Source organism: Pseudochaenichthys georgianus, chromosome 13, assembly GCF_902827115.2.
Source record: "Pseudochaenichthys georgianus chromosome 13, fPseGeo1.2, whole genome shotgun sequence".
In the NCBI taxonomy this organism is placed as follows: domain Eukaryota; kingdom Metazoa; phylum Chordata; class Actinopteri; order Perciformes; family Channichthyidae; genus Pseudochaenichthys; species Pseudochaenichthys georgianus.
This window is the reverse complement of record NC_047515.1, coordinates 6,120,113-6,145,657: the sequence shown is the minus strand read 5'-3', so window position 1 is coordinate 6,145,657 and position 25,545 is coordinate 6,120,113. Positions and strand designations below refer to the sequence as shown.

At 39.2% G+C, this 25,545-nt stretch overlaps 1 protein-coding gene across 1 annotated transcript; it reads right to left on the bottom strand.

Annotated features, from left to right (window-relative positions):
* Positions 1–18: 18 nt before the first annotated feature.
* Positions 19–24,580, bottom strand: ngef (neuronal guanine nucleotide exchange factor). Its single transcript, XM_034096688.1, has 15 exons — positions 24,141–24,580; positions 21,269–21,365; positions 18,516–18,854; positions 17,256–17,320; positions 15,319–15,569; positions 13,723–13,883; positions 13,449–13,601; positions 10,283–10,412; positions 10,031–10,105; positions 7,695–7,784; positions 7,123–7,286; positions 5,801–5,959; positions 2,568–2,647; positions 2,376–2,480; positions 19–2,289 (listed from the first exon to the last, which is right to left on the bottom strand). The coding sequence occupies exons 1-15, from the start codon at positions 24,349–24,351 to the stop codon at positions 2,069–2,071; spliced, it is 2,301 nt and encodes a 766-aa protein (XP_033952579.1). The 5' UTR covers positions 24,352–24,580; the 3' UTR covers positions 19–2,068.
* Between the last annotated feature and the right edge of the window lie 965 nt (positions 24,581–25,545).

Genomic DNA, 25,545 nt, shown 5'->3' with positions numbered 1-25,545 from the left:
AGACAGGCACATTTCTGATTCATGCTTTTTTATGAACAATAATTTACATCTTAAAAAATGAAATAACAATTATTTAGTAATCATACGCTTGAACATCAAATAATTGCTTTACTGTACACATGCCATATATCAAGACACACAGGGCTTTACAATCATGCTGATCCATACAGTTACGACATATTGCAGTTTTCTGGCATTACATTGCTATTACAGGATGTAACCCTTGCACATGTATGAATATAAAACTCTGAAATCAAATGATCCTTAGTGTGCAGTTTCTTCTATGATAGAAGCCTATCGTGGGTTTATGCCAGGTAGACGATTACAAGGACTGTGTGCTATCTTATCGTATAACAAGTAGGGGTCCATGTGCAATGTATAATAGCAGCTCTTCTCTTCTTCACTTCTCTTTCTGTATCATACTTGGTGGTTACTGGGAAATACTGTTTTCCAGTGTCTTTTGTCTATTTGATGATTTGATTTTAGTGTTCAAGCTAAGTGCTTCAGGCAGCAGAAAGCTGGAAAAGCCTTATATACCAAACTAAGCTAAAATGTAAAGGCTTCCATAAAGTCTCCCACAAATGAAGAATATGCCCACTGTGGACAAAGCTTTTTAAAGTTTAGACAAATTATGAACCGTGACATGAATTATATCAAACTGAGAACACCTGATTTACGACCGTCATTAAGGATTCTTCAAAGCCCAAGGTTTGTTCAGAGGCCATTTGGTGAGTAGATTATAGGCTAGAAGTTTGTTTTGTGAGGGGGTATGTGTTCTGACAATCCGACATGCTGACCTGATACAGTTTTATACATGTTGTTCTCTGATAGTATTTTAAATATCAAATGCACTTTTTTTAACCTAATGGTAAATAATATAATACATTTCTTGCAGTGGTGTTTGTATTAGCAATCTATTTGGTATGTGTTTTTGTTTGCACGATTCAGTTCTCATCTCGAGGTCCTTTCGTTACCAGTTGAAATCACAGATTCCTATAATTGTCTGAACTCTAGTAGCGGCTGTCTTAACGGCTTTGAATCTATCTGCTATTGTTTATCTGTTTCCTATTTTATTTTGAAACATTTTGTATTCCCCCGTGTCTTGTCTGTTTTTACTTCCTGTCTTTGGGTGTTTTCCCGTCTGCCATATTAGTTCCATCTGTTCACCATTAGCCCTGCAATCACGTGACCTTTGGTACACCTGCAATGTATCCCCTGATTAGTTGTGGTTGTATTTAAGGCTGGTTTTCGGTTCTGTTCTGCCTTGTCTTGACCAAACCTTGTATCTGTTCTAAGTTGCCTATGAGTTTGGATCCATCCTGCTCCACCCTGAACAATTCACAGCCAGCATCATGTCTGGCTGTAGCCAGTGTTTCGTATTCATAAAGGGTTTTGGGTGGAGTATCACTCGAGCTGACTTTCTTTTAAATAATCCGTTTTAATATCCATACAATGCTTTTTTTACGTGAAACTTTTAGGGTGGCCCTGAAAACTCAATGCACTTCATGCATTGTGTTTTGTTTTAACATTTTGCAGCACGTTTTTGTTTTGCATTGTGTTGCGTTTTAATTGCATGTGTTTTCCTTAAGTTGCAGTGCATTGAGTTCTTTGGGTAATCGTACATTTGAAGGTTTGTGTTTTCGGGTAGAATCCAGAATGCAAAGATGTTTTTACAATTAAATGAACACATTTAAAATTGTTAAACTTGCCCATGCAGCTGAGGGATGATTACAGTACTTTTGCAAGACCTGCTGGGATTCTTTCCATCTCCACACCAAATACAGATCTTTGCTTCATGCATTACACTCCAGTGTGTGGGGCTGAATAACACCTGTAGCACACGTTTATATTAGACATGCAGCATGGCTTGTACATGGTTATCGACCCAAGCGCTTTGATCATTTGGATTTTTAAAACCATCAAGTAAAATCAAAAGGACAAGGGGACATTGGAAGGGATTTAAGTCACATGTATCCTGATTGTCTCTTTTAGTGCATTTAGCCCTGAACGGTGACATTCTTCCCGCTTTACTGCTTGAAGAATATTGCTTTTCCCCCATTTGATCAATTCAAGAATTGGAATGGTTGGAGATCCTTCCGGTGCGTCTCCCCACCCTTATACCACTTCTGGCTCCAGTTGGCGCTGCTCCTCCACCTTCCTGGGCTTGCTGGATCCTGAAGGCCTCTCTCAGGTTTTGAGCCCGGAGCTCCTTGCTCTGGATCTCCTCTACAACTCGACTAGGGAACCAGCCCCTTTCTCCATCATGGAGCCTTTCACCCATCATCCAGCCTGGATTACATACAACAAAAGATTCACTCAGAAATACAAGCAAAAGTCTCAAATGGGATATAAAGTGGATTTGTGCCTTTACCCACCATCGTTTGTTCTCTCTAGGAGGTTCAAGACATCAGCCATCTCAATGGAGAGTTCATCTGGTTCCTGGAATGAGTATGACTGAATGCACTGCACCTGGGGAGAGTCTGAAAAATAGAGATAGTTTGAGTTTATATCAACATATCTGCATGTTGAGGACTGTCCACAATGTCGGGAATGATATTCTGTTTTACCTGGTTGGTGGGCACTAGTAGACATAAAGCGTGTGCGCCGGTTAGGAGTGAGGGTACACATCCATCGAAGCTTGTCACTCCTGTGTAAAGGATGTAGTTCATGAGAAACCAGTTTAAGGCTAAGCATTTATAATACTATTGTTATTTGGTATGTTTATTGTTCTCCCTGTAGGGCTAACAAGTTAGACCAAAGGGTTCTATACAAATCCACATCCATCATATTCTATATTTTTTATTTGATTACCAAACCCCATAACATTCAAAAACAACAGTGAGGTCATTCTTATCAACACACTGATATATATCCTCTGATTTCCTATATATGAAAGTGGACAATCATATTGTATCAGTCAGATGTACTAACAGTTAATTGCAGAGCTATAGTGTGGACAAATGATATACAACTGACGTGAAGACAGTGAAGGAGGTGAAGATGGTGTCAATAAAGCTGATTCTTAGAATTTTCAGTAAGTTTTAAGTCTTACCTGTACATGACATATTATGCAGATATTTCTTATTAATATTTATTTGTATTTAATATGATCATGTACGATCATGTAATCATGACAATATCAAAATAATTTCAAGTTATTTATGTACTGGTTGTCTTTTTAAATAATAGTCGCGTTCACACCAAGTACTTTGCCGTACTTAGTTCCCAGTACTTAGTCCTGCCGAACTCTTTAGTCCCAGAACTGTCCTAGTAGGTCTCGTTCACACCGGAATAAGTCACTTCTTCATCTGCTTTGGGTTTACTGGCAGGCCGCAAACAACTTCACGGCGTATACTGCCACCCGAAGTCCCCGGCCGGAAGACTGGCTTCAGTAGAAGCTGCTGGGACTCCCAGCAGCTTCTACTGAAGCCTTCCAAGTAAATCGCCAGAAGTGCCGACACCTCCTCATCACTCCACCGCTCCCAAGTTTTCTTTTGTGTTGCCATAAGTTAGTCTCTCTCCGTTGGTGCGCTGGGCTAATGCTAATAATGCTAATGCGAGCAAATAAAATGGCGGCTCAGCAAAACGGAGTTTTACGGGGCGTGGTTTGCAATTCGCCCAGCCAATCAGAAATTGGAACCTTTTTCTCCCCAGGAAAATACCACCTCTCTAGCAGGGACTATCTCGGGGTGAAAAGGTTTGCATGAACTAAGTTCTAGTTCCAGATCTTTTTGGTGTGAAACTAAGGATGCGTTCACACCTGCCTTGTATAGTCCGGTTGAATCGAACCCTGGTGCGTTTAGCCGCTTGGTGCGGTTCATTTGGGTCGGTGTGAACGCAGTCCGAGACCTCTTAAGTGAACTAAACAACCGGACTCTGGTCCGCTAAAATAGGTGGTCTCGGAGCGCTTGCTTGCGAACTCTGGAGCGGTTCATTGCTGGTGTGAACGCAGTCCGCCCCAAAACCTAGGAAGCGCAGTATTGACGTGTCACAAGAACGCAGATATCTTCAAAAATCTTTAGCGAAAGAGTCTTTCAAGACATCCGCGGTTGTTTAGTTAAAGAGTAAAGCAGAATTAAGTGTTGAACATTGTCATGTAAAGTAAAAATGCTCCGTCAGCTACATAAAAGTAAGAACACCTGTCGTCGGTGAAACACCCCTCCTCTGCAGAACGTCTCTCATGGATAAGCAGGAAAAGAACACCGACAGGCTGATCAGGAGCCCGACGTGAAGCGGAGGGATCTAGATCGGCATGAAGGTGTTCTTTTCTCCATAATGACCGCGCTGCTGCACATTATCCCGATTATTACATGGCCACATTCTCAACAAAGTAACGACATGACTCCCAATATTAATTGAAATGCTTTTGTGGATTTATAAAATTATTTTATTGATTTAAAAAATGGTTGTATTTAAATGTACATGCATCCGCTAAGAAAAATAGTCCGTTGTTAGTGTTTGAACTACCGTAGCAACGGCAGGAACTGCTTCGATAGCGTTTTTGAGGAGCTTTTTGATTACAGATTTGAAAAAATCGTTGCTTGCTTTAAAAGTAGCACAATTCATTATGTCAAACCTTGGAAAGTATCTAGATATCCCTGCACTAATGCCAAAGTAACTGGCAACTGAATATGTGTCGCCGTCTGATGTCTGTCTGGACCGCTGCGTAAAAAGGAGGGTTTCTGCCCATTACTTCTCCGCTGTTTTCTTGTCGCTCTTGTCTTGTCAGTTAGTTTCAGCCAAACTGTATACAGTTAAATCGAACGGACTTCTTTGTGCAGATGTGAGCGTCCTTAACAACGGTCAATAAATCCTTGACAGCGGTCTGTCTGTTCTGGATTAAAAACGTGTCACGTGTTTTGAATTGACCAATCAGAATCGAGTATTCAACAAAGCCAATGTTTTTTAACGGACGTTGTCTGATTATATAATCATATGTCTGTTGATCTCCAGACTATCAGCAGCTGAGAATAACCTGCCGAAAGTGCCGATGCTCCATGGCGGAGGCTCCTCTAGAAATTGCCGGGATTTGCGTTTGTACCCCCTTAATGTCTGACCAATGGTTGAACAGCATTTCCGAGCACATGACTTGTGTTCAAAGTTTATAGTCCGTTTGAGTTTTTCCCGTGTGAACACAAACCGAACCTTCTGAAAAATGAAACAATGTAACAAACTGTCGTCTGGTGCGCACCAGAGAGCGGACTATTAGTTGTGAATGCACCCTAAAATCCCAAGAACTATCAGCCTAGTTCTTGGGAAAAGTACTCCGGTGTGAAAGCACCTATTGTCTTAAAATGTCTCTACCTCTATAAATGTATTCATTGTAGTTTAATCATATCTTACACTGCATTTATTCATGTATTTTTGATGTATATTTTATTATCTTTTACTAGCTTTTTCATGACTGTTTTGAATGCCATTTTATAATGTGTTTCAGCTGCACTATTTCTTAATGCTCTTAATGTGTTTCATTTGTGTAACTCACTTTGAATTGCCTTGTGTTGAATGGTGCTATGTACATACAATTGCCTTGCCTTGCTGATGTATTACAGCTCTTCAGATGTTTGTATAGGCTTTGTATTCAAATGTATTTTCCCCACCTCAACTTTACACCTGTACTATGTCTACAGAGGTGTAGACTTTTCACACAAAATTGACCCTTTAAGATTTCCATATTTTATCACGAAAGCCTTAGTTCTTTGTGCCAAAAACATAGTCAAACGGCACAGTTATCATATAGGCCTCCTGTCTGTATTTTTTACATTCATAACTGCTTAGTGATTCTGCTTTAGATACTCACATGCTGGCGGTCTTCAGCATGTAGCTGACTGGACGCTCCTCTTGGTTCTCCAGCAGTTTAAGATTAAAGACATTGGCCAAGAGCTGGCCCTGGTCTTCGAGATCTTCAGTCCTCAACATGGACCGAGTGCATGAGTCCAGAACCTGGAACTTTTCCCCACTGACAAACAAGTTGATTGAATTAATATGTGTTCAATGTAAACAAACATTTACTAAGATTATGGTGCTGTGGAATTAAATTGTAAAATATATTTGTCATGTGGAGGACAAACATTTACAATGATAAATGATGGCACAACATCCTTTATGATAAATCATTAAGTTGAATCAGCACAACACAACACTTCTAACGCAAATGTAATTAATTGGTTAATTTAGCTTTAGAAGCAGGGCCATGCCTCAACCCCACCCATCCTTAGCTACATCCCTCAATCCCTCCACCTATCAACCAATTCACCCTTCATCCCTTCATCCACAATCCTTTATTCTTCCACCCATTGACCCCTTCATACATTGATCCTTAATCCCTCCTTCCCCTCAACGTTTCATCCCTTCATTGTCTCTACCCATGTCTTCCCATCCCTAAGCAGCTTGTGCTTACTTCTCTGATGTCTAGTTCTAGGTATTGACTCCTTCATCCATTTATCCATTTATCCCTTCATCCCTCCAGGAACCCCTTCATCCTTTTCCCCCTAAGTCTTTTTATCCGTCCCTCCCCTATCCCCTCATCCCTTCATCCCCATTGCATCTCATCCCTTCCTATTCAACTTGTGAAAACCTCTATCACTTCATCCATTCATCCCTTACATTGCTTCTGCCCTCCCACCCTTCATATCTTCATTCTCACACACATCCCTTCATCGTACCACCCATCCACCCCTTCATCCTTTTCCCCCTGAGTCTTTTTATCCATCCCTCTGCTGTCGCCTCATCCCTTCATCCTTTATACCCATCACATCTCATCCCTTCCAATTCAACTTGTCTTGATCTCATCCGTTCCTATTCAACTCCCTTCATCATTCCACCCATCAACCCTTCATCCCTCCTTTTCCTCATCATTTGACCTATTTTTTCTATCTCATCCCTTCCCATTTAAAATTGTGCAAACTTGTCTCATGTCTCATTCTGTGTTCCATCTGGTAGAACAATCTTTAAATTACATTGTTAAGGCGTGTTCCTTGCTATTGAAACCAAACTTTGAAAACTTCATGGAGGAAGGAGGCTTTTTAGGACTCTGTGTTTGACTGTATTAGTTGTGGCTAAGGGTTCCAAATGAATTGGCAACTTTGTGTTTCACAGTGAGAATTCACAACCAAAGCTTACCTGGAGCTTGGCTTGGTGACCAGTAGCAGATTGTTAAAAAGGAACAAGTATACTGGTTGGTAGAGCTTACGACTCCGCATGGTCCGAGTGCTCTTAGGTCCAGCCATGAGCTGCACTTCACCTTTCTTTAGCAACCAGCGCGAGTGGGAAATGATGGGCACAGACTGCAAAGGACAAAACAATTGGAGTTTGAAATAAGGTTAACTGCAGATATCTCTAGTTTGTCTCAGCCAGAAGATACGTTTACAATAATTCACAAGTCTTAGGAAATGTGGAATACTAATAGTTCATGAATAGCCAAGCTAGCCTAAACAGGTGTATTGATAAATTATTGGCTTTTTACTCTGAGGTCCCCAGGCCCATCCCTACCAGCCTGTCATATTGGAAGAACCGTTGAGTTATGACCAATGCCAATATTTCTTATTAATATGCAAACAGTCAGGTTTGCTTTTCTATTTATTTTGAACAAGAAATGTCCTAAATGATGAACGTTAAATATCCTCAATCATGTGTGTCTTGTGGTTCAACTACTTCCTGTATTGGAACTTCCCATTCACTAAAACTTGGATTACCTTGGATTTGAACTCCAGTGTTTTCTCAATGCTGATAAGCTCCTCAGTGCGACTCATTTTTCTCACCCCTTCATTACACTCTTTCACGATCTGAAAAAGATAAAATATACAGCATGAATGGATAACCTTAGAGCATCATATGCTATGGTTTTCCCTTTCTCTTGATCAGTGGTTCCCAGCCTGTGGGCCGCGGCCCCCTAGTGGTCCGCGAAGGCATTGCAAGTGGGCCGCCAAATCATTTAAATTTGTAATCTTTTAATTTAATTACATTTTTTTTACAAAATAAATTGTATTTGTAATCTACCCTCTTAAATTAAACATCTTAAATTAAGATTACTCCTTGATTGACTTTTAAAAATATGTATTTTAGCCAGAAGAATAGTCATATTTATTGAATGTGTGCGGTCTTCATCTAAAAGCTCAAATAAAATATTAAAGGGTGTAAATGTAAATTCAAGATTTGCCGCCAAATAATTAGCAAAATATTATGATTTGAGTGGAATTTTTTTAATTATTAAGATTTTTTTGTATGTTAACCTCTTTTCCTTTCTCTTTCTTGATCCTCCTTAGCAACGGTCAATACAGTCCTTGACAGCGGTCTGTACTACTGGATTAACAATGTGTCACATGTTCTGAATTGACCAGACTGAATTGATCAGAACTTAAGTGGGCCCTGAGTTAAAAAAGGTTGGGAACCGCTACTCTAGATCTTATATTGTGTCTCATTCATTTTTTATTTCAAGGTTGAAGCTTTGGCATGATATTTACAGTTAATAGTCTGAGCTATCTATTGAAAACAGAGTGTAAAAGGCAGCTGATAGAAAATAGAAGTATGCAAAGAAGAAGAATTCTGACAAGGTGAGCTCTTGTTGATTGCATCCTTCATATTCAAAGTTTCAGCCTTGTTATTATTCTTATTGTCCATAATGGACATGAACACTTGTTGAGTTAAGTTAGGCCTTTTAAATGATTCGCCAGCACTCTATGGTATGATCATGTTTGATCATGTTTGATCATACCATAAGTGAATATATCTGCACTTTCCTTGTTGTTCGGAGTTTGATTCTTTATGGTTTTTTCACTAATTGTAAGTCGCTTTGGAACAAGCGTCAGCTGAATTATATGTAATGTATGTAATGTAGAATCAAACATGTTTGACATGGCAAATATCAATAATATGTAATAATGTCCCTTTTTTATTTTTACATCTCATTAAACTTAATTTAGCTTACAATTTTTTTCCAAGGCTATACCTACAATGAGTGTAGTCAACCGTGAGGAAAAAAACCTAAAAAAACCTAGAATCCTGTAAGAATGTCAGTTTTCAATAAACCATTGTAAGCGCTACCGTATTGGCTTTAACTCAGCCAACACTTTCATGTGTGACGTACAGAAGTGAGATGTTATGGCCAAGGTGCAACGGAAACAAGTGGGTTATCAGTCAGGGACGATGTGTAGACATCCTGCTGTCCTGATATCAATGGAGAGCTTGTTCCATCATTTTGGAGCCAGTTAGCAAACTGGCGTGTTTTTGTTGAGGGGAACCATGGGTCCCCCTGCAGCGACATATAATCTAGCCGATTGGCTTGGATCTTTTCTTAGGAATCTTTCTCTCTCATCTGTCCTTGTTAACTCTAGTGTGCTTTGTTTGTTTTCACAAGTGCTAGTCTGAGCCTTTAGGGTTATGCAAACTGCAGTATAACCTGCTTTTATTCAAGTGAGCCCAGTAAATGACTGATGTTGCACAATTGGGTGTAAATAGGAATTCTAACTAGTAGAATTATTTTGTTAAAACGTTTGTCACTTCTCTAAAATCAAGCTTGCTTTTCTTTGCTAATATCTCATTGGCTCACAGTAAACACAAGCTGAATAAGGAGCGCTATGTAGAGCTATGGTTTGGACAGAAAACACAACCAAGCACAAGTCGTGGTTAACTTAATCTCAAAAGGGCCCTCAAGACCCATCTGTTTGCTAAGGCCTTTGGCCCCTAATCTATTTGTTGTTTTGTCTGTCTGACTGGTAGTTTGGCTGCATTTGCCCATGTTCTTCTTTGTAAAGCGACCTTGGGTCTCATGAAAGGCGCTATATAAATCCAAGCTATTATTATTATTATTATTATTAATAAACAATGCAAATGATGCTTCTAATGAAACAAGGAATATACAGGGAATGTATGCTTGCGCGTAATTGATAAGCCCCTGCAGTGCGAAAACAAATATGTCAACACAGTGACAGTTATGTTATTATATCTTTATATTGAGTCCCATTATAGTAATGATAGGCATATCATGATGTTGACATGATCCTATGAACAAGGATCATGTCAGGATGCTTACCTGCTCCAGTTGCTGATGTGCTTTTATAGCATTTGCCTCCCTCTCTGAGTTCTCCTCTGCTTTTTTCAGGATATTCTGTGTGAGAAACAAAGTCACATTAAGAAAACAAAAAATGTCAGCAGTGGCACCAAACCATTTATTTATTACTGCAACATAACGTGTTAGAATTGATCCAAACTCACTGCTGAATCTTGCAATTTTACTTTTTAGTTCCTCTTTGTATAAAGTTTGAACTGCTGTTAGAACACTCACCTGTACAAGCATCTTGAGCCGTGTGATCCTCTGGAAGGGAAGGATTAGGAAGGAGGTGAAGGACAGGCCCCTGACACAGGGGTGGTTCTCCAGAGCAGCCATGGCATCCCGGAACGCCTGGTTTCCCTCTCTGCAGTCAGGTTACGACAACACAATGCTTTCTTTCAAATACAGCTGCATTACAAACTCACACACTCTTTCTCCTCTTTGTTGTGTTGACAAGAAATAGAAAAGGGAGCTGTCACGGTAACCCAGGTCAGAGATCACACTGGCGTTAAGGGGCTTTCATACTAACATGATGCCATTGCGTGTATATCTACGTGTGTATATATGGCATCATGTGTTTGTTTGTTTGTTTGTTTGTTTGTTTGTGTGTGTGTGTGTGTGTGTGTGTGTGTGTGTGTGTGTGTGTGTGTGTGTGTGTGTGTGTGTGTGTGTGTGTGTATATGTGTATGTGTGTGTGTGTGTGTGTGTGTGTGTGTGTGTGTGTGTGTGTGTGTGTGTGTGTGTGTGTGTGTGTGTGTGTGTGTGTGTGTGTGTGTGTGTGTGTGTGTGTGTGTGTGTGTGTGTGTGTGTGTGTGTGTGTGTGTGTGTGTGTGTGTGTATCCGTGTGGGTATACATGTACACGTGTATATCTGAGGGTGTATCTGGGTATATATAAGTGTACAAATGTGTGATTATTTGTATGCATTGATGTGTATATGTGTTTGTGTACAGTATGTGTGTTTATATTTTTGTTTATGTGTGTGTATATGTTTGTTTATGTATGTGTGTGTATATACAGTATACAGTATGTTTGAATATGTCTATGTATATATGTGAGGATATGTGTGTTTTCATGTCTGTGTTCATGAATGTGTATGTGTGTATATGTGTTTTTGAGTTTGTTTATATGTCTGTATGTATATATGTGTGTATGTATATACTATATATATATATATATATATATATGTGTGTGTGTATCTGGTAGGGCTGCTCGATTATGGCAAAAATCATAATCTCGATTATTTGGGTCAATAATTGTAATTGCGATTATTAAATGCGATTATTCATTGACTTTGAAAACATCCATTTATTGTATTTTAAAACAAATATAAATAATAATTTGAACTTTTTAACTGTTGAGTTATACGTTCAGGGTAATCAACTGAAAAACCAATACAAAATCAAATAAATGATACATTCATATCTACATTTAAATAAATAATATCAAAATAATAAATACCAATAAACAAGATCAACAAACATGTTGCAGTGCACTGTCACAACCTGAAAACTCCTTAATATATAGCCAACATTTTGGTAAAACATATTCAACATATTCCACTCAGTTAAACATTAAAGGCTGGCCAACCGTCATGGTCCAGAAGTAACAGGAAATAAATGTTGAACTACAATTTAAGACCAAATAAAAACGTTTGGGCCACCATGGCAAATGCTGGTTGGGCTGCTCGTGTCATCTCTTAAAGATTTTTTGCTAGAAACTAGGGCTGCTCGATTATGGCAAAAATCATAATCTGGATTATTTGGGTCAATAATTGATATCACAATTATTAAAAACGGTTATCCATTTAATTTGAAAACATCAATTTATTGGAGAAAAAAATGTGAATAGTATGTTTTTAACAGTTGATTACCCTGAACTTTAAGTATAACTAAACTGAAAAACCAATACAAAAAAGGAATAACAAAAAAAAAAGGGAATAATATTAATAAAAAATAATCGTTATATTTAGATTACGTTGTTTTCGTAATCGTTGCAAGCCATAATCATAATTGCGATTGAAATATGATTAATTGAGCAGCCCTAGTATCTGGGTGTATGTGTGTGTGTGTGTGTGTGTGTGTGTGTGTGTGTGTGTGTGTGTGTGTGTGTGTGTGTGTGTGTGTGTGTGTGTGTGTGTGTGTGTGTGTGTGTGTGTGTGTGTGTGTGTGTGTGTGTGTGTGTGTGTGTGTGTGTGTGTGTGTGTAATGTGTGTGTATGTTTATGAGTGTGTACATATGTGTGTGTATATGTGTGTAAATGTATATGTTTGTGTATATCAAGCTGATATCTAGGCATCCTTATCATAATATTGTTTATACTTCTGTTCCATTGGGGACTGCCCAATATTTCAAAACCAAAATAGTCAAACAAATGTCCCATTGAACTACCTCCAACACAACGACACTCATTGTAACCTGCTAATTGCAGCTTTGTTTTACCTTTTTAGTTGAACCACTTAAATATGCATTAGGTAAGCATGTGCTCCCTTAAGTGAAAAAGGGGTTGCTCCCTTACCTCTAATAGTAAATGTGAAGTAAAGGAGCTAATCATCTTTGCTTTAAATCATGCAGTCTGGAGATAATCTGTCCTGGATTGCTGGAATCTTCCATTCTGTATGAGGAAGGACCATGATTTACAAATTGAGAGGGAGGGAAAAAGCCCTTCTCTTCTCAAGCAAAATGAGTCATGGGGTTTCTGCACAGATACAATTAATATTTCTACATTGCAGCCACGCCACTCACGTGACTCCATGTGACAAGTAAGTAGGCTTGCCACTCCTTATGCCAACACAATTGCCATCGCACGCCTATAAAAAACCCTTCTGAATGTGCTTGAAACATGTTGTGTAAACAAATGAATCTCCAAGATGTTAGATCATGAACGAGTCACAGGCTGTTTAATGTTCATATTCAAAATGTAAACCCTGAAAAACCCTAACCAACAGGTGTCAGGGTTTCTTCCAGTAACTGGCAGAGGTCCATGTGGTTCCAACGCTGAACTCTCACTCAGGTATGTGTGGTTGATGAAGAGGGACATGCACATTATAGTCACCACACCCTTAACATCACATTTCTTATGATCAAAAACAAACCTGTTATAAAAATACGGACTGAAAACATTCACAGACATAAAGAAACAACTATGAGAGAAGACGACTATTATTCTTTCTCTCAATTACTCATGTATTCCTCATCAATAATAAAACAGGCCACAGTATTGTTTTGAGCAGAGCCCTTCAGTTATTATTATTTTCTGTTTTCAAAAGAGAAAAATACTGTCCAATATTTAAAAAATACCATATATCGGTCAAAACCACCAAGAAACTGCTACCCAACTCATTGGAAGTTTATAAGGAAGGCTTGGTCCACATTGTAACTAATAATTAACTGGGTACTCACAAAAGGCGCCTGTAGTTCTTCTCCTGGTACACTTGGTTGATGACGTATTTGATGAAGACATTGAAGTATTCCACAGCATGGAAGAAAACAATGTCACACACATCAGAGATCAAAATGGACTTCTCCATTCGGTGCTCAAGATCCATCAGGAACCTGCAGATATTAAGAGACGGTTATCGTGGAATAGGAAGCCAACGTTTGTAATCTGGGTTAGTGTTTGATATTTCACCAGACTTCATATATCAAATTCATTTTAATCAAGACCATGTCCTACCTTTCACTGGCTTTCATGACTTCCTCGATGTTGGAGAACAGGAAATGCATGTCAGATTGGCTGAGAGAGTTGATTAAAACTGGGTTACGCAGGAAGTGAGCCTCTAAAACTTCCAAACTCTTGTAGTACGATGCTTCTGAAGTTACAAGCTCAAACATGGCCTAGACAGAAAAGAAAAACCATAAGGCCACATTAACCAAGTGAACAATTGATATGATGACATTCTGATAAAGAAGGATGTTGTTGTTTTCTTTTCATTTGACTGATTTTCATTGAGAAACTACCAGATATTAATGATGGGTGTTTAATATGGTGCTTATGTGTTGAGGTAATCCATGTGGGTTCTCAATCTGTTTACATGAATATTCATAAAGGATGTATTGCACTGTTATTTGGGAGCAAGGCATCTGCCCGTCCATGTGTTTGTTTCTCTTGTAATTATCACGTTAGCCATGCTAGCATCTTGGCTCTATGTTTGGCAATGTCAGTCTGTCGCCCGTCTATCCACCAACCAGCAACCATTAAATGGACATTTGTTGACATTCATGGTCCCCAGACCATGAAGTCCACTTTATTTGTTCCTCGAGTCTAGTGCCACAGTGAGGATGACATGTTTGTGTTATAGTGAAACATCTCATCATGTAGGTCAGGGGTGTCAAACTCAAGGCCCGGGGGCCAAATCCGGCCCGCGACTTCACTTCATGTGTCCCCACAAGAGCTTGCAAAGAATATACTGTAATATGTGTATTATACGATTACATTGCGATTTACAGAAGCACGTTGCCCATAAACTACATGTCCCACAATGCATCTCAAAATATGCCTTTTTTCCTTAGAATTTGACTTTTTCTCAGAATCTGACTTTTTTTCAAAATGTCATTTATTTTGACTTTTTCTCCAAAATGTGGGTTATCTTTTTAAATCATTTTGTGACATGCGCACTGAAGAGACTTGCAATTATTTGCCCCAGACTTCTGCTTTCAGACGTAGTTAATTATGAAGTTATTACCCTATCTGATAATAATCCAATGTAGAGGCAATAATGTAATATAATACATTATTTTATATATATTAAAAATGTATTTTTATATAGTCTTATATATAAAACTGGCCCTTTGAGTGCAACCATAATGCTGATGTGGCCCGAGATGAAATTGAGCTTGACACCCCTGATGTAGGTGATGGATTGCCTTCGGATTTGGTAAAAACGTGCAGAGGATGCTCCTTATGATTTTAAAGACTCAACTCAGCCTGTGAAACTCAGCCTGTGAAATACTAATTTAATAATGGCACAGAATTGTGTGCAGACATTCTTGGTCTCCAGAGGATGTGACTTTCCATAATGTTGTCCTCCAGCTCCACCATGAGGTTTGTATTTTTAGTGAGGTGAAATGTCCCGACAACTGTTAGATGGATTACCATGCCATGGGGTAGGGACAATTCCCCTCCTGAAGGGTCAGGTCAACATTTTATTCCGTCCAATGCTTTAGTTAATGACCAAATACTAAAATGAATGACTGTATGCTCACTCTTGACCACAGTATTCAAAATCCATGTTTGTACCTATCCATCTAACCCTGTTCCCTATTTGCTCACCTCTTGCATTATGATTTCTTTCTGCAGTAGCTGGGTGAGCAGACCGCTGGCCTGCACCACGTCCAGGTTCTGCCACAGGCTCATTGAGCGAGCACTGTTCCTCAGCTGGAGCTGTAACACTGGGGGGGACACCATACCGGACTCTTCCACCACAGTCCCTGCAGAGACCCGGGGAGAAAGGTTCTCAAGCTGCCGCCGCTGCTCGATCTCCTGCTGCTTGGACGTGTCCCGGTATTCCTGGTATAGGAAGGCTGGAGAAACAAAGGACAATGACAATGATGTCAGGCGTCAGGTTACAATTGGGCTGGATTACCACTCGACATAGCAGAAGAGCCACTGGCTTCAAACTGTAAAATAATGATAAATAGAATTACTAAGGAGGAATTGTATGATATGTATTGCTTCAGAACTACTGTACTAAGATTTAAAGTACCAACAAATCCATACTTTTTTTCTGTTGCCAACAGGTGGATTTTGACCATTCTGTCATGGCGACTGGTAATAATGTGATGATATAAGTGTTCTGTAATGGGCTTATAACAACATCATATCATAACAGAAGTGTGGCTTTTATGCATACAATATGTCTTAATAGTTTACCATAAATGGACTTAATATTGCAAGCTAAACAAGCGGATTGTTTGTAATTATAGTATTAATCCAAAATAAATATTGCATAGGTGGGTGAAAAGTTACATCTTTATATAAATATCCGCTTCGATAAATACAAAGCAATCATCAGATGGTTCGGTGATCGTTTGTGTCCGACTGCAAATAAGGTTTTTCGTAGGCCCACCCAGGAGTTAGCATCACAAGGGATCGACAAAAAGCAATGAGTTTTTTCCATTGTATTTTATACTGTGGCAAACAAACGTTTTTATAATATTGCACTTGACATTTTTCAGTGTAGAAATCAAGCCAATGTTTCACTGCAATATGCAGTAAATTAGGTAAATGTTATAGGTGACTTTGGACCAAAGATCATCTATTTTAAAATGTGTCTGTCCCGTCATTTAACCTGCTTACACATGTACACTTCTTTACCCATCTCTAAAACATGCATAGTGAGCTGTTTGAACCCATAGTACTAGCTAGCTAACTGTATCGCTAAAAGCTAACAGAAACTACCCGAGGCTAACAGACAAAACCAGAAGGACACAAGTGACGGCTCAAAAAGTCAGTAATGTTGCTAGCATTGCATTTTGTGGAGAAGAATGTTTATAATACATTCTGTAACTTCATATTTCAATGCATGTGTGGCAACATGTGATTGTAGATTTGCTTTAGTTTATTCAACAGCAAGTAAAACACTTGCAGATAAGAACAGCTTCTCTATTTGCAGGGAACATTGGCAATGTGTATATGAAGAGGCAAGGTGACTTTGAACAACATGGGCCTGTTGCATAATCTCCCTCAGTCATATACTGCAGATTGCTTTGGTGGGCGTCGAACTGGACAAAGACTTACATAAGAGAGAATGAAATGCGCATAGATATGAACAGTATCTGTAAAAATATCTGTAAACCAAAACTGTTTGTTGAGATTTTGATTTGTTTACCATAGGCTACTACTCGTGCGGGTAAGCTGCCGTATTGAGTACATTTGTACAAATCTATGCAAATAACCATTATCCTGTGTACATAGCGAACAACACAACTCAGAGAGGCACTCAACCTTGCTGAACGAGTCCCTGATAGGCAGCAGCGGACACAGCTCAGTGGAGCTGCTGAAAACCTTATCAAGTTGTCCATTAGAGAGTTGTGTTTTCACGCGTGCGTGCGTGCGTGCGTGCGTGTGTGTGTGTGTGTGTGTGTGTGATTTACCAATGTTCAGTCTTAGTCCTATAATACATTCACAAATAAAAGAGAGAGGTGGTAAAGTGGGTAAGTAAAGTGGAATATATATATATATATATATATATATGTGTCTTTCCTCACCAATGTTTTTGACGATGTTGAGGTTGTGGCAGATTGTCTGGGGGCCTTCTCCATTGCTGGGTAACCTGAAAAAACAAAAAAAGTCATGCTACCAAACAAATGACCTTCCAGTTAGGTGTGACAAAACAATTCGGAATTAATAATGTATCTGTTTACCATATCCTAAATGATTGTTCATCAGTTTGTTTTTTTAGCTTTCTTTCTCTTTTTCTGATGCATGGATTTGATTTAGTTATGTATTATATTTCAGTATTGACTGAATTTCATTTTGTTATAAATGCCTTGTTTCCATATAATTTCTTAAAATGCAAATAAAGAAAATAAAAACGAGACAAATGAAAAACTATACATTACTGTTCTTATTGTTTCTTACACTGAACAAAAATATAAACGCAACACTTTTGTTTTTGCTCCCATTCTTCATCAGATGAACTCAAAGATCTAAAACATTTTCTATTTACACAAAATAACCATTTCTCTCAAATATTGTTCACAAATCTGAAAAGATCTGTGATAGTGAGCACTTCTCCTTTGCCGAGATAATCCATCCCACCTCACAGGTGTGGCATATCAAGATGCTGATTAGACAGCATGATTACTGCACAGGTGTGCCTTAGGCTGGCCACAATAAAAGGCCACTCTGAAACGTGCAGTTTTGCTTTATTGGGGGGGTCTGAGGGGGTCCGAAAACCAGTCAGTATCTGGTGTGAGGGGTAGGGTTAGGGTAATGTTGTGAATCGAGTGGCCTGTGTTCGTCGTCCATAACATACGCCTGCCCATACCATAACCCCACCACCACCATGGGCCACTCGATTCACAACAGTATTTTTGTTCAGTGTAGTTTGTTTTATTTTTCTGATTTCTGGATATTTGTTTAGCTATTAAATGTATTTTAGTTTACTGTATTACAATGTATTATACATGCCTTGTAACCATATCATTTCCTAAAGTGCAAATACAAAACAAATGTGAAAATGATGCAGTGCTGTTGGTGCATTCCAGCGCACAGACAGACAGGTATCAAGATTCCTCTTTGTAATATTGGATGGAAAATAAAAGCACTCAACCACACAATGAGTCACAGCCCAATCTCTCCATCACCTATTTTCTCACATTGTCTTTGTCATTGTGTTGCTCTCAAGCAAAAGAACAAAGTGTATTTCTGATCAGGAGCAGAACCCCACAGTTTAATCTTTATAAAAAACAATCCTTTCCATTTCCATCCTCTACCCCTCTCTGTTTCTAGTCGTTAGATCTGACCTGAGCTTGGCGTTCTCCGGGTCTGCTCCCTCAACGCTGGTCCGTGGTGAGTTCATGGTCTTCCCTATGACCTCCTGCACAGTGCACGCGGCAGCTGTTTTCTCAGACAGCTGTTTTATGTCTCTGCTATGAATGTTGTGAGTCCGGTAAGGGATCATGTCTTCTGTAAAACCTTGATGCTTGCTGCTGGAGGCAGCAGATATGTCCAAACTCCTCCCTCCTCCCACTCCTCTTCTCTTATCCACAGCATCTTTTCCGTACAAAGCATGTATGCTGCTGGCCTCCCCATTGCTTGGCAACGGAGTCCTGGAATGATGGAGCTGCGGCGAAAGCTGAGGGCTACATTTGAAGGCAGAAACACACACTTTAGAATCACATGTATAGCAGCCATATCTACGTAGAAACTGTAGTAGCTCGACCTATTTCATGTGTTTTTCACAGTTGTATGTCTAGTTTAAAGTTGAGTGCATTGCTTTTGTGCAGCAACCTTCAGCCAGCCTGTATTTGACATTCAGTGTCCTAACTCATTGGTTGGATTCTTAAAAGGAAGCATTTCTAGTTCAAAAACGGTATGTTAATACTGTAATTAGGGCTGTAAAAGTTAACGCCATAATAACGATTAAACACAAATTCCTTTTTAATGCCACTCATTTTGATGCACATAATCTATGATTATGACCCTCTGCCTGCCCTGACGTCTGGGAAACCAGGAAGCAATGGAGCAGCAGACATGTTGTGTATGGCAAGCAGAATCATACCTCAAATGGAAAAAGAAAAGGCCCTTACTGGGTACATCAAGTCTTAAAACCACTTGATGGCCAGCCAGAGCTGGCCCCCTCCCCCCTCCCCCTTGAAAGCCATAATAGTAAATTGAAACAGATATGTTTATTTAAACTTAATATTATTGTTTTCAACTAACCTAATACAGTTATGTGATATCTGTTGACATAATACATTTAGTATCAACGTTTCAGTTTGTTCAGTGCACTGTTTGTCCACTCCCATGGTGATGAGAGTATTACAAACTTGGAAATATCCCTTTAAGGTTCAAACAGATAAAAAAAGACTGAATAATTTGCATGTATAACAAATGTGTACAGTAATGCGCTTAATCCCGATTAAATATGTTAATCGGTTGACAGCCCTTTACGCTTTTGTCCAAAATCTCTTACATACACTTGAATACCATGGACTACATGCCTACCGGAGCAATTTAGGGTTTCTCGCCCAAATTATGGTTTACGTTTTTCACCCAAGGACACTTTGGCGAGAAACCAGCGTGAACTTGTAGGGAAGGAATGCACTGCCACTGACCCTTCTGATTGGTTGAACAGTGCATTATCCCGAACCACAGTTCTCACAGCTTCAACAAAAATGATCAAGATATTGAGCCATATCTTGCTGGCACAATACATCTAGCAGTTATCCTTGGATCTTAATGAACACTACATCAGGACCTTCACTTCCTTTAAGATGTTAAGATGGTCATATTGGAACAGCGATGGGACCAAGTTCCTCACAGGTCAAGTAATTACCCCTGAGCCAGCTCTCTCTGCTGAACGAAGGCTGTGAGGCGTGGGTGAAAGTTATGAAACGTTGTTTATTGACCTTTTAGCCTTTTTTTTGTTACATGTACTTTCTGTCATGAAGGTCAGATTGGGGTTTATTGGAGGAATCCAGTTCTCGTTGGCAACTTGTAGAAAGTTGAACCAAGTGCACGCATCACTGCCAATTTAAAGAGCGGAAATCAGACACACCTCTACCATGTATATTCTATAAGTATGTTATTCCCTTAAACAGTTATTGCCTTCTGTTCACCGTCGCAACCTCTACTGTAACTCCAGGTGTTATAAAACGTTACGTTTCTTCCAGTGATAAACTCAGAACAGTTTGACTTGATAAGTTGTAGTTAAACATTCACTGAATAACTGATTGAAAGTAACTCTTTCCCATCAGACTAAGACCATCTTGTATCATCTCCACTTTATGGTTTAGGGTCAACATTGTAACAAGTTGTTCTCTATATAAGCTTGCCACCCATACTGAAATGCAAAAAGCAGAGAGGACAAGGTTAGCATTTCCTTCATGGTCACATTGAGAACTCAGAAGCTAAACTCTGTTCCCTCACCTCAGACTCCTTCTCTTATCGGCAGATGGATAAAATAAAAATTGAAGTGAGTGAGAGACTCATGTCTATAACCTGTTTGTTCAGCGTGGCATGCCTACAATTCAGATGTTAAGTGGTTCGGTCCACAGCCCCTGAACATAACATGTCGAAGTGTACTTGAGCAAGAGACTTAACTCCATATTGCTCCAATAGGCATGAATGTGATTTGCTTTGGATAAAAGTGTCAGCTAACTACTGTCATAAAATGTAATGATGTGTTATATTTCATATCTGTATGTCTTCAAAACCACAAGCCAGACTGTAGTATCCCTGTTGACTTATAGATATATGCTTGTTTTGAAATAAGAAAACAGTACTGGGTCTTGAAACTTCAGCATTCTGCTTCCTGTGACCACAGTCTTCAGCTCAAAACTGAATTCATTAGGAGACGGCCGTCTGTCTCAATGAGTTGACTTTCAAACTGGATAGCCTTGTGTGCTGATCGAGACCCGATACATAGAGTAAGTAGTATGTATAAAAAGTGGATTGTGTGCAGAGTTTAAACAAGCCCTGTATGTGCGTGTTTGTTTTATGGGCGTTTTTGTGTTCAGTGTTAGGGTTGGGCATTGGAGGCATGAGGACTCACCGTCTAGCCCTGGGCAACAAAGGGGATTTTCTGGGTGGGGGAACATTAGGGGGGGAGAGCGCCGCTCTGCTAGACGGACTGTGGTCCAACTGAGGAGCTGGAAAAAGGGAAGGAAAGATAAAAGTATTTAGATTAGATGAGATTTAACTTTATTGTCATTGCAAATGCCTTTAGTGTCTAACCAAGAGAGCAAAAGAAGTAGTAAAGTGCAGTGTGATATATGGGTATGATATAATAATATAAATATGGCAGGTATAAAAAATAAAAAACACATAAAGTATGAACTGTATTAATGGATATAAACTACACTATGAAAAGTAGTATATCAGGGAAAACAGTGAGAATTAGTATTTCTTCGTTTTCTATCACCTGTTATAAACACACAATCAAATCACAGAGTAACCATTACGCTTTAGTGGAAGATTATTTGATCTAAGTATTACAAAGAAACGTATGCTTTAGAAGTCGTTGTAATGCAAACTTAATGCCATTAATATGGGTACAATAAACATGTTGTAGCACGGCTCGTCTGTAAGTGCCGCTGTATTCCCCTCATCCCGATACCAAAAGTACTATGAATTGCTTTCAGCCTATGACAAGGAAAAAATCAGCTAATGATGTGCCAGTGTTTTTGTGGTGTTTACACCTGTTTAGTGCTGCAGGCTAGTGGCAATCTAACTGTAAGTGGGTGTGTGTGTTTAACTTGGACTTGGACATGCCCATGTGTGACACATACATGCAGTATCTACAGTTCTGTTTGGAAAACCTCTGCAAAAGTTGAGAAAAGACGGAGTTAACAAAATAAAACACTAAAAGCACTGAGGATACACTGAAGTATAAATCAAGCAGCCCGTAATAAATTACAAGAAAGAAATATAAGAAAAATACAATGTCTGTTCAACAGTCTATATAATTATAAACTGCCTGTATTTTAATGTATAAAAGCATATAATTAAATACTGTATATGTTTCCAAACCCAGGGCCATTTCTTACAGGGCCACAAGGAAGCAATCTGAGTTGGTAAAATAATCTCATAAAGCTGGATAGCAGTTTCAACACTTCACAGGCTGTTTGTGTTGTAATCACTGTTTACTAATTATGTAAAGACACAGTCCCTATGCACTTCTTGTCACTGCTCTAAATCTAGTTCGCACTGATTTCAAATCATCTCATCAATGCTTCAGGACAGTCTAATAAAAAGCATACGACACGGTTGGATAGAAATCCCTCCAATAACACACAACATATTCTAATTGTGTCTCATTACAGAAGACGTTCCCTCTCTCTGTGACCTTTGAATTCTATCATAAAAGGACTGTGTGATGGGTTTAGATATGTGGAGTTGGCAAAAGTCTATGCGTAGGCCTACTGCAAAACATGCAGTTTAATGTGGGAAAAACTGCAAGCCTGATTATTCATCACTGGCAAAGCCACTAAAAGCACAAGAAGACTTGATGAGACTTGACAAAGTAACTCTTCGGGGTGTGACAGCAGAATGACGTTTGCTGTACCTTGAGTTGTGTTGTTGCCAGACACTATTCATGAATCCTGTTTTCTTCTGAAAACACTGACTAACCTGTTCTTTTGAAGTACCACTTACCCACCCCCCCAAAAACATTCTTACTATCTTGCTTTTTTATTTATTCGTATCTTTTATTGTAAATTGTACTTAACTTCTTATATTTGTATAAATATTTTGATTCTATTTTATCTTATTTAATTATAATATGGAGCAAATGTCACGAAACTGAATCTCCCCAGGAATAAACAAAGTATTCTGATGGTGATGATTCTTAAGGATCAGTCTTTTCTCTGCTGCAATTACTCATTCCACAATTCTGTACTATTCGTATAACAGTTTGGTCGAATTGATACCTGGAGATAACATCAGGAAATGTAATTCAATGAACAGAATTTAGCATTAGGACTGGAGACTGCCTGAAAATGCATTACCGGTTGTAGTTCCTTGTTCCATGTCAATGGAATATCATGTGGCTGGATTTCTGGGACTTTTTGTTATCAGGCCTCACTCTTTTATGACTGAAATGTACTTTTTTTTATTTGTAAGGCTGATGCTGACTGGTTATGTATTAAGTAATCTCTTCAATCTTCAATCCCTTTGAGGCCTCTCCGAGATGCCGGGCAAAGTCTAAGCCCGAACACTTTATTGTTGCATGTGGTGTGGCTCTGTGAATATGGTGCATTCCTTTAGCGGACTATGCACAGGATAAAAACACCAGAGCAATACCTTTGTTTTGGCACATTAAGTATCATTTTTATTCAGATGATGTGATTCTGCTTCCTGAAGGCTGTTGAGTATTGATCTCAAATTAGCAAATATAACTACTTTCCAAATGATTTCAGACTCTGATGTCAATCTAATAATTGGTTGCTTTAATTCAACATACAAACTTCAATTAGTTTTAGCTTGAAATCATGACCTTTAGAAATGAGAGCACTGTCATTACAGACAATGGTGAAGTTCAATCCAAACTAGTTTCTCAGGTTCTATTTTAAACTAGGGATAGGAGCACAGAGCCTTTGTTCCAGTTCAAATCATTTGAATGATGTGCCAGATGACAACAATGTATAGAATGTACTGTATGTATACAGTACATTGTTGTTCTACACATTGTTGTCTTTACTCCGGGAATGGAGTGATTAGTAGTAAAGACAGAACTGAGTTCTTAACCAATGCACATGCTGTGATGCTCTCCAATGGAGCCTGTCAAAGCATTCATCATTAAGGGCAAACTGGTTAGAATTGGGCTGAAAACCAAACCCTTCAGGGCCACACAAGTTGAGAAAAGTTCCACAAATTTGAGTTACAGTTGAAAAAACGATGTGAAAATTCAGATCATGTTTTCTTACTGTCAGGCTGCTCAGATGGGATCTTCTTCTTCCTCATGGACCGATAAAAGCGAGAGTTCCTGCGGCAAGTATCCCTGCTGAACCCCGATTTTGTGTCATCTTCATCTTCGTCATCTTCGCGGCTGAGTTGAACTACAGGTGGTGGATGCTTCTCTGAGGCATCTTGTGATTTCTGCCGCAACTTGCCCCTGAACAGGGCAGTCACAGACATGGCAAAGGATTGCTGTTACTCTCAGAGAAAAGTCAGGGAAATGCTGTTTGACTTTGAGAAAAATTGGAGAAAATCAGCCAGAATCCAAAAGCAAATCCATGACTGAAAAATCAAAAGATCTGGTGAAAAGTAAATCCAAATAACAACTGAGAGAGAGAGAGAATTGTTGTGTTGGCTGTCAGTGTGACAGCAGTGTTGCTAGCTACGCAGGCAGCCTGTTGAATCAGCAGAGTGCGTCACTTTTTTCTGCCGAAGCTGTAATTATTGCATTTATGACTCTCTCTCCCTTTCTTGCTCTTTGTCCCTCCTCTGATAGGCGCCCTCCCTCCGTCCCTCTCTCTACACCACCCTGTTACGTACTGACATTCCTCAACTCAACCTGGCCCTACCAGCCGGCCTGTCCCACGGCTCCAAAACTCTCCCTGTTGTGGAACCTGAAAAGTCACCTGGTGACTCTCTGACTCTTTGTTTCAGAGCTCCTCAGAGCCCTTCACAAAACCTGTATGATGGGCCAAATAATTCAAGGTTAAGAATAACAAATAAATCCTCCAATTTGCAGGTGGTGTGCTTTATTTCCTTGTTGATAGTGAAGTGGTTATACAGTAATTGTAACTGCAGTCAGCTGACAAGGAGAGTTTAAAGTTCACTTTCACTCTTTCTTTTTTTTCCTCAGTGCAATAATCCTTACTGTGCTGTCTTTCCACTATAACACTGTGTTTTGTATTCAGAGTAACAAAGACAAAGAATGTCTATAGAGGCAGAGAGATTCCCTTCATCGTTGAGACAACACAACCCTGTGGGTTACAAAGTAATGGTATTCTTTTTCATAATTGTAGTGTTCTGCCATCCTTTACTCCGAACTTTACTTTACACAAAATATTTGTTTCTCCGAATCGAAGGGGAAAAATACAAAAGCATTGCACACAATTTAAACCAATCAATGTTGTGTAATTAACAAGGATAGTCTGGTGTGTTTTAGTCGATGAGTAGTGCAGATATCACTGTAAAATCAATCGACAGTAAGGGGAATACTTACTTCCGGGTGTACAATTCTCCGTTATCCAATGGGAATGGACGCTCACATTGCCTTTAAGGGCAGCCGACACAAACGAATGCCGTGCTTCCATGAGCGTCAAATCCCGCCGCAGATGGGAATACATTGCAATCAGTTGAAAGGTATTTGCGTCCCTTTAT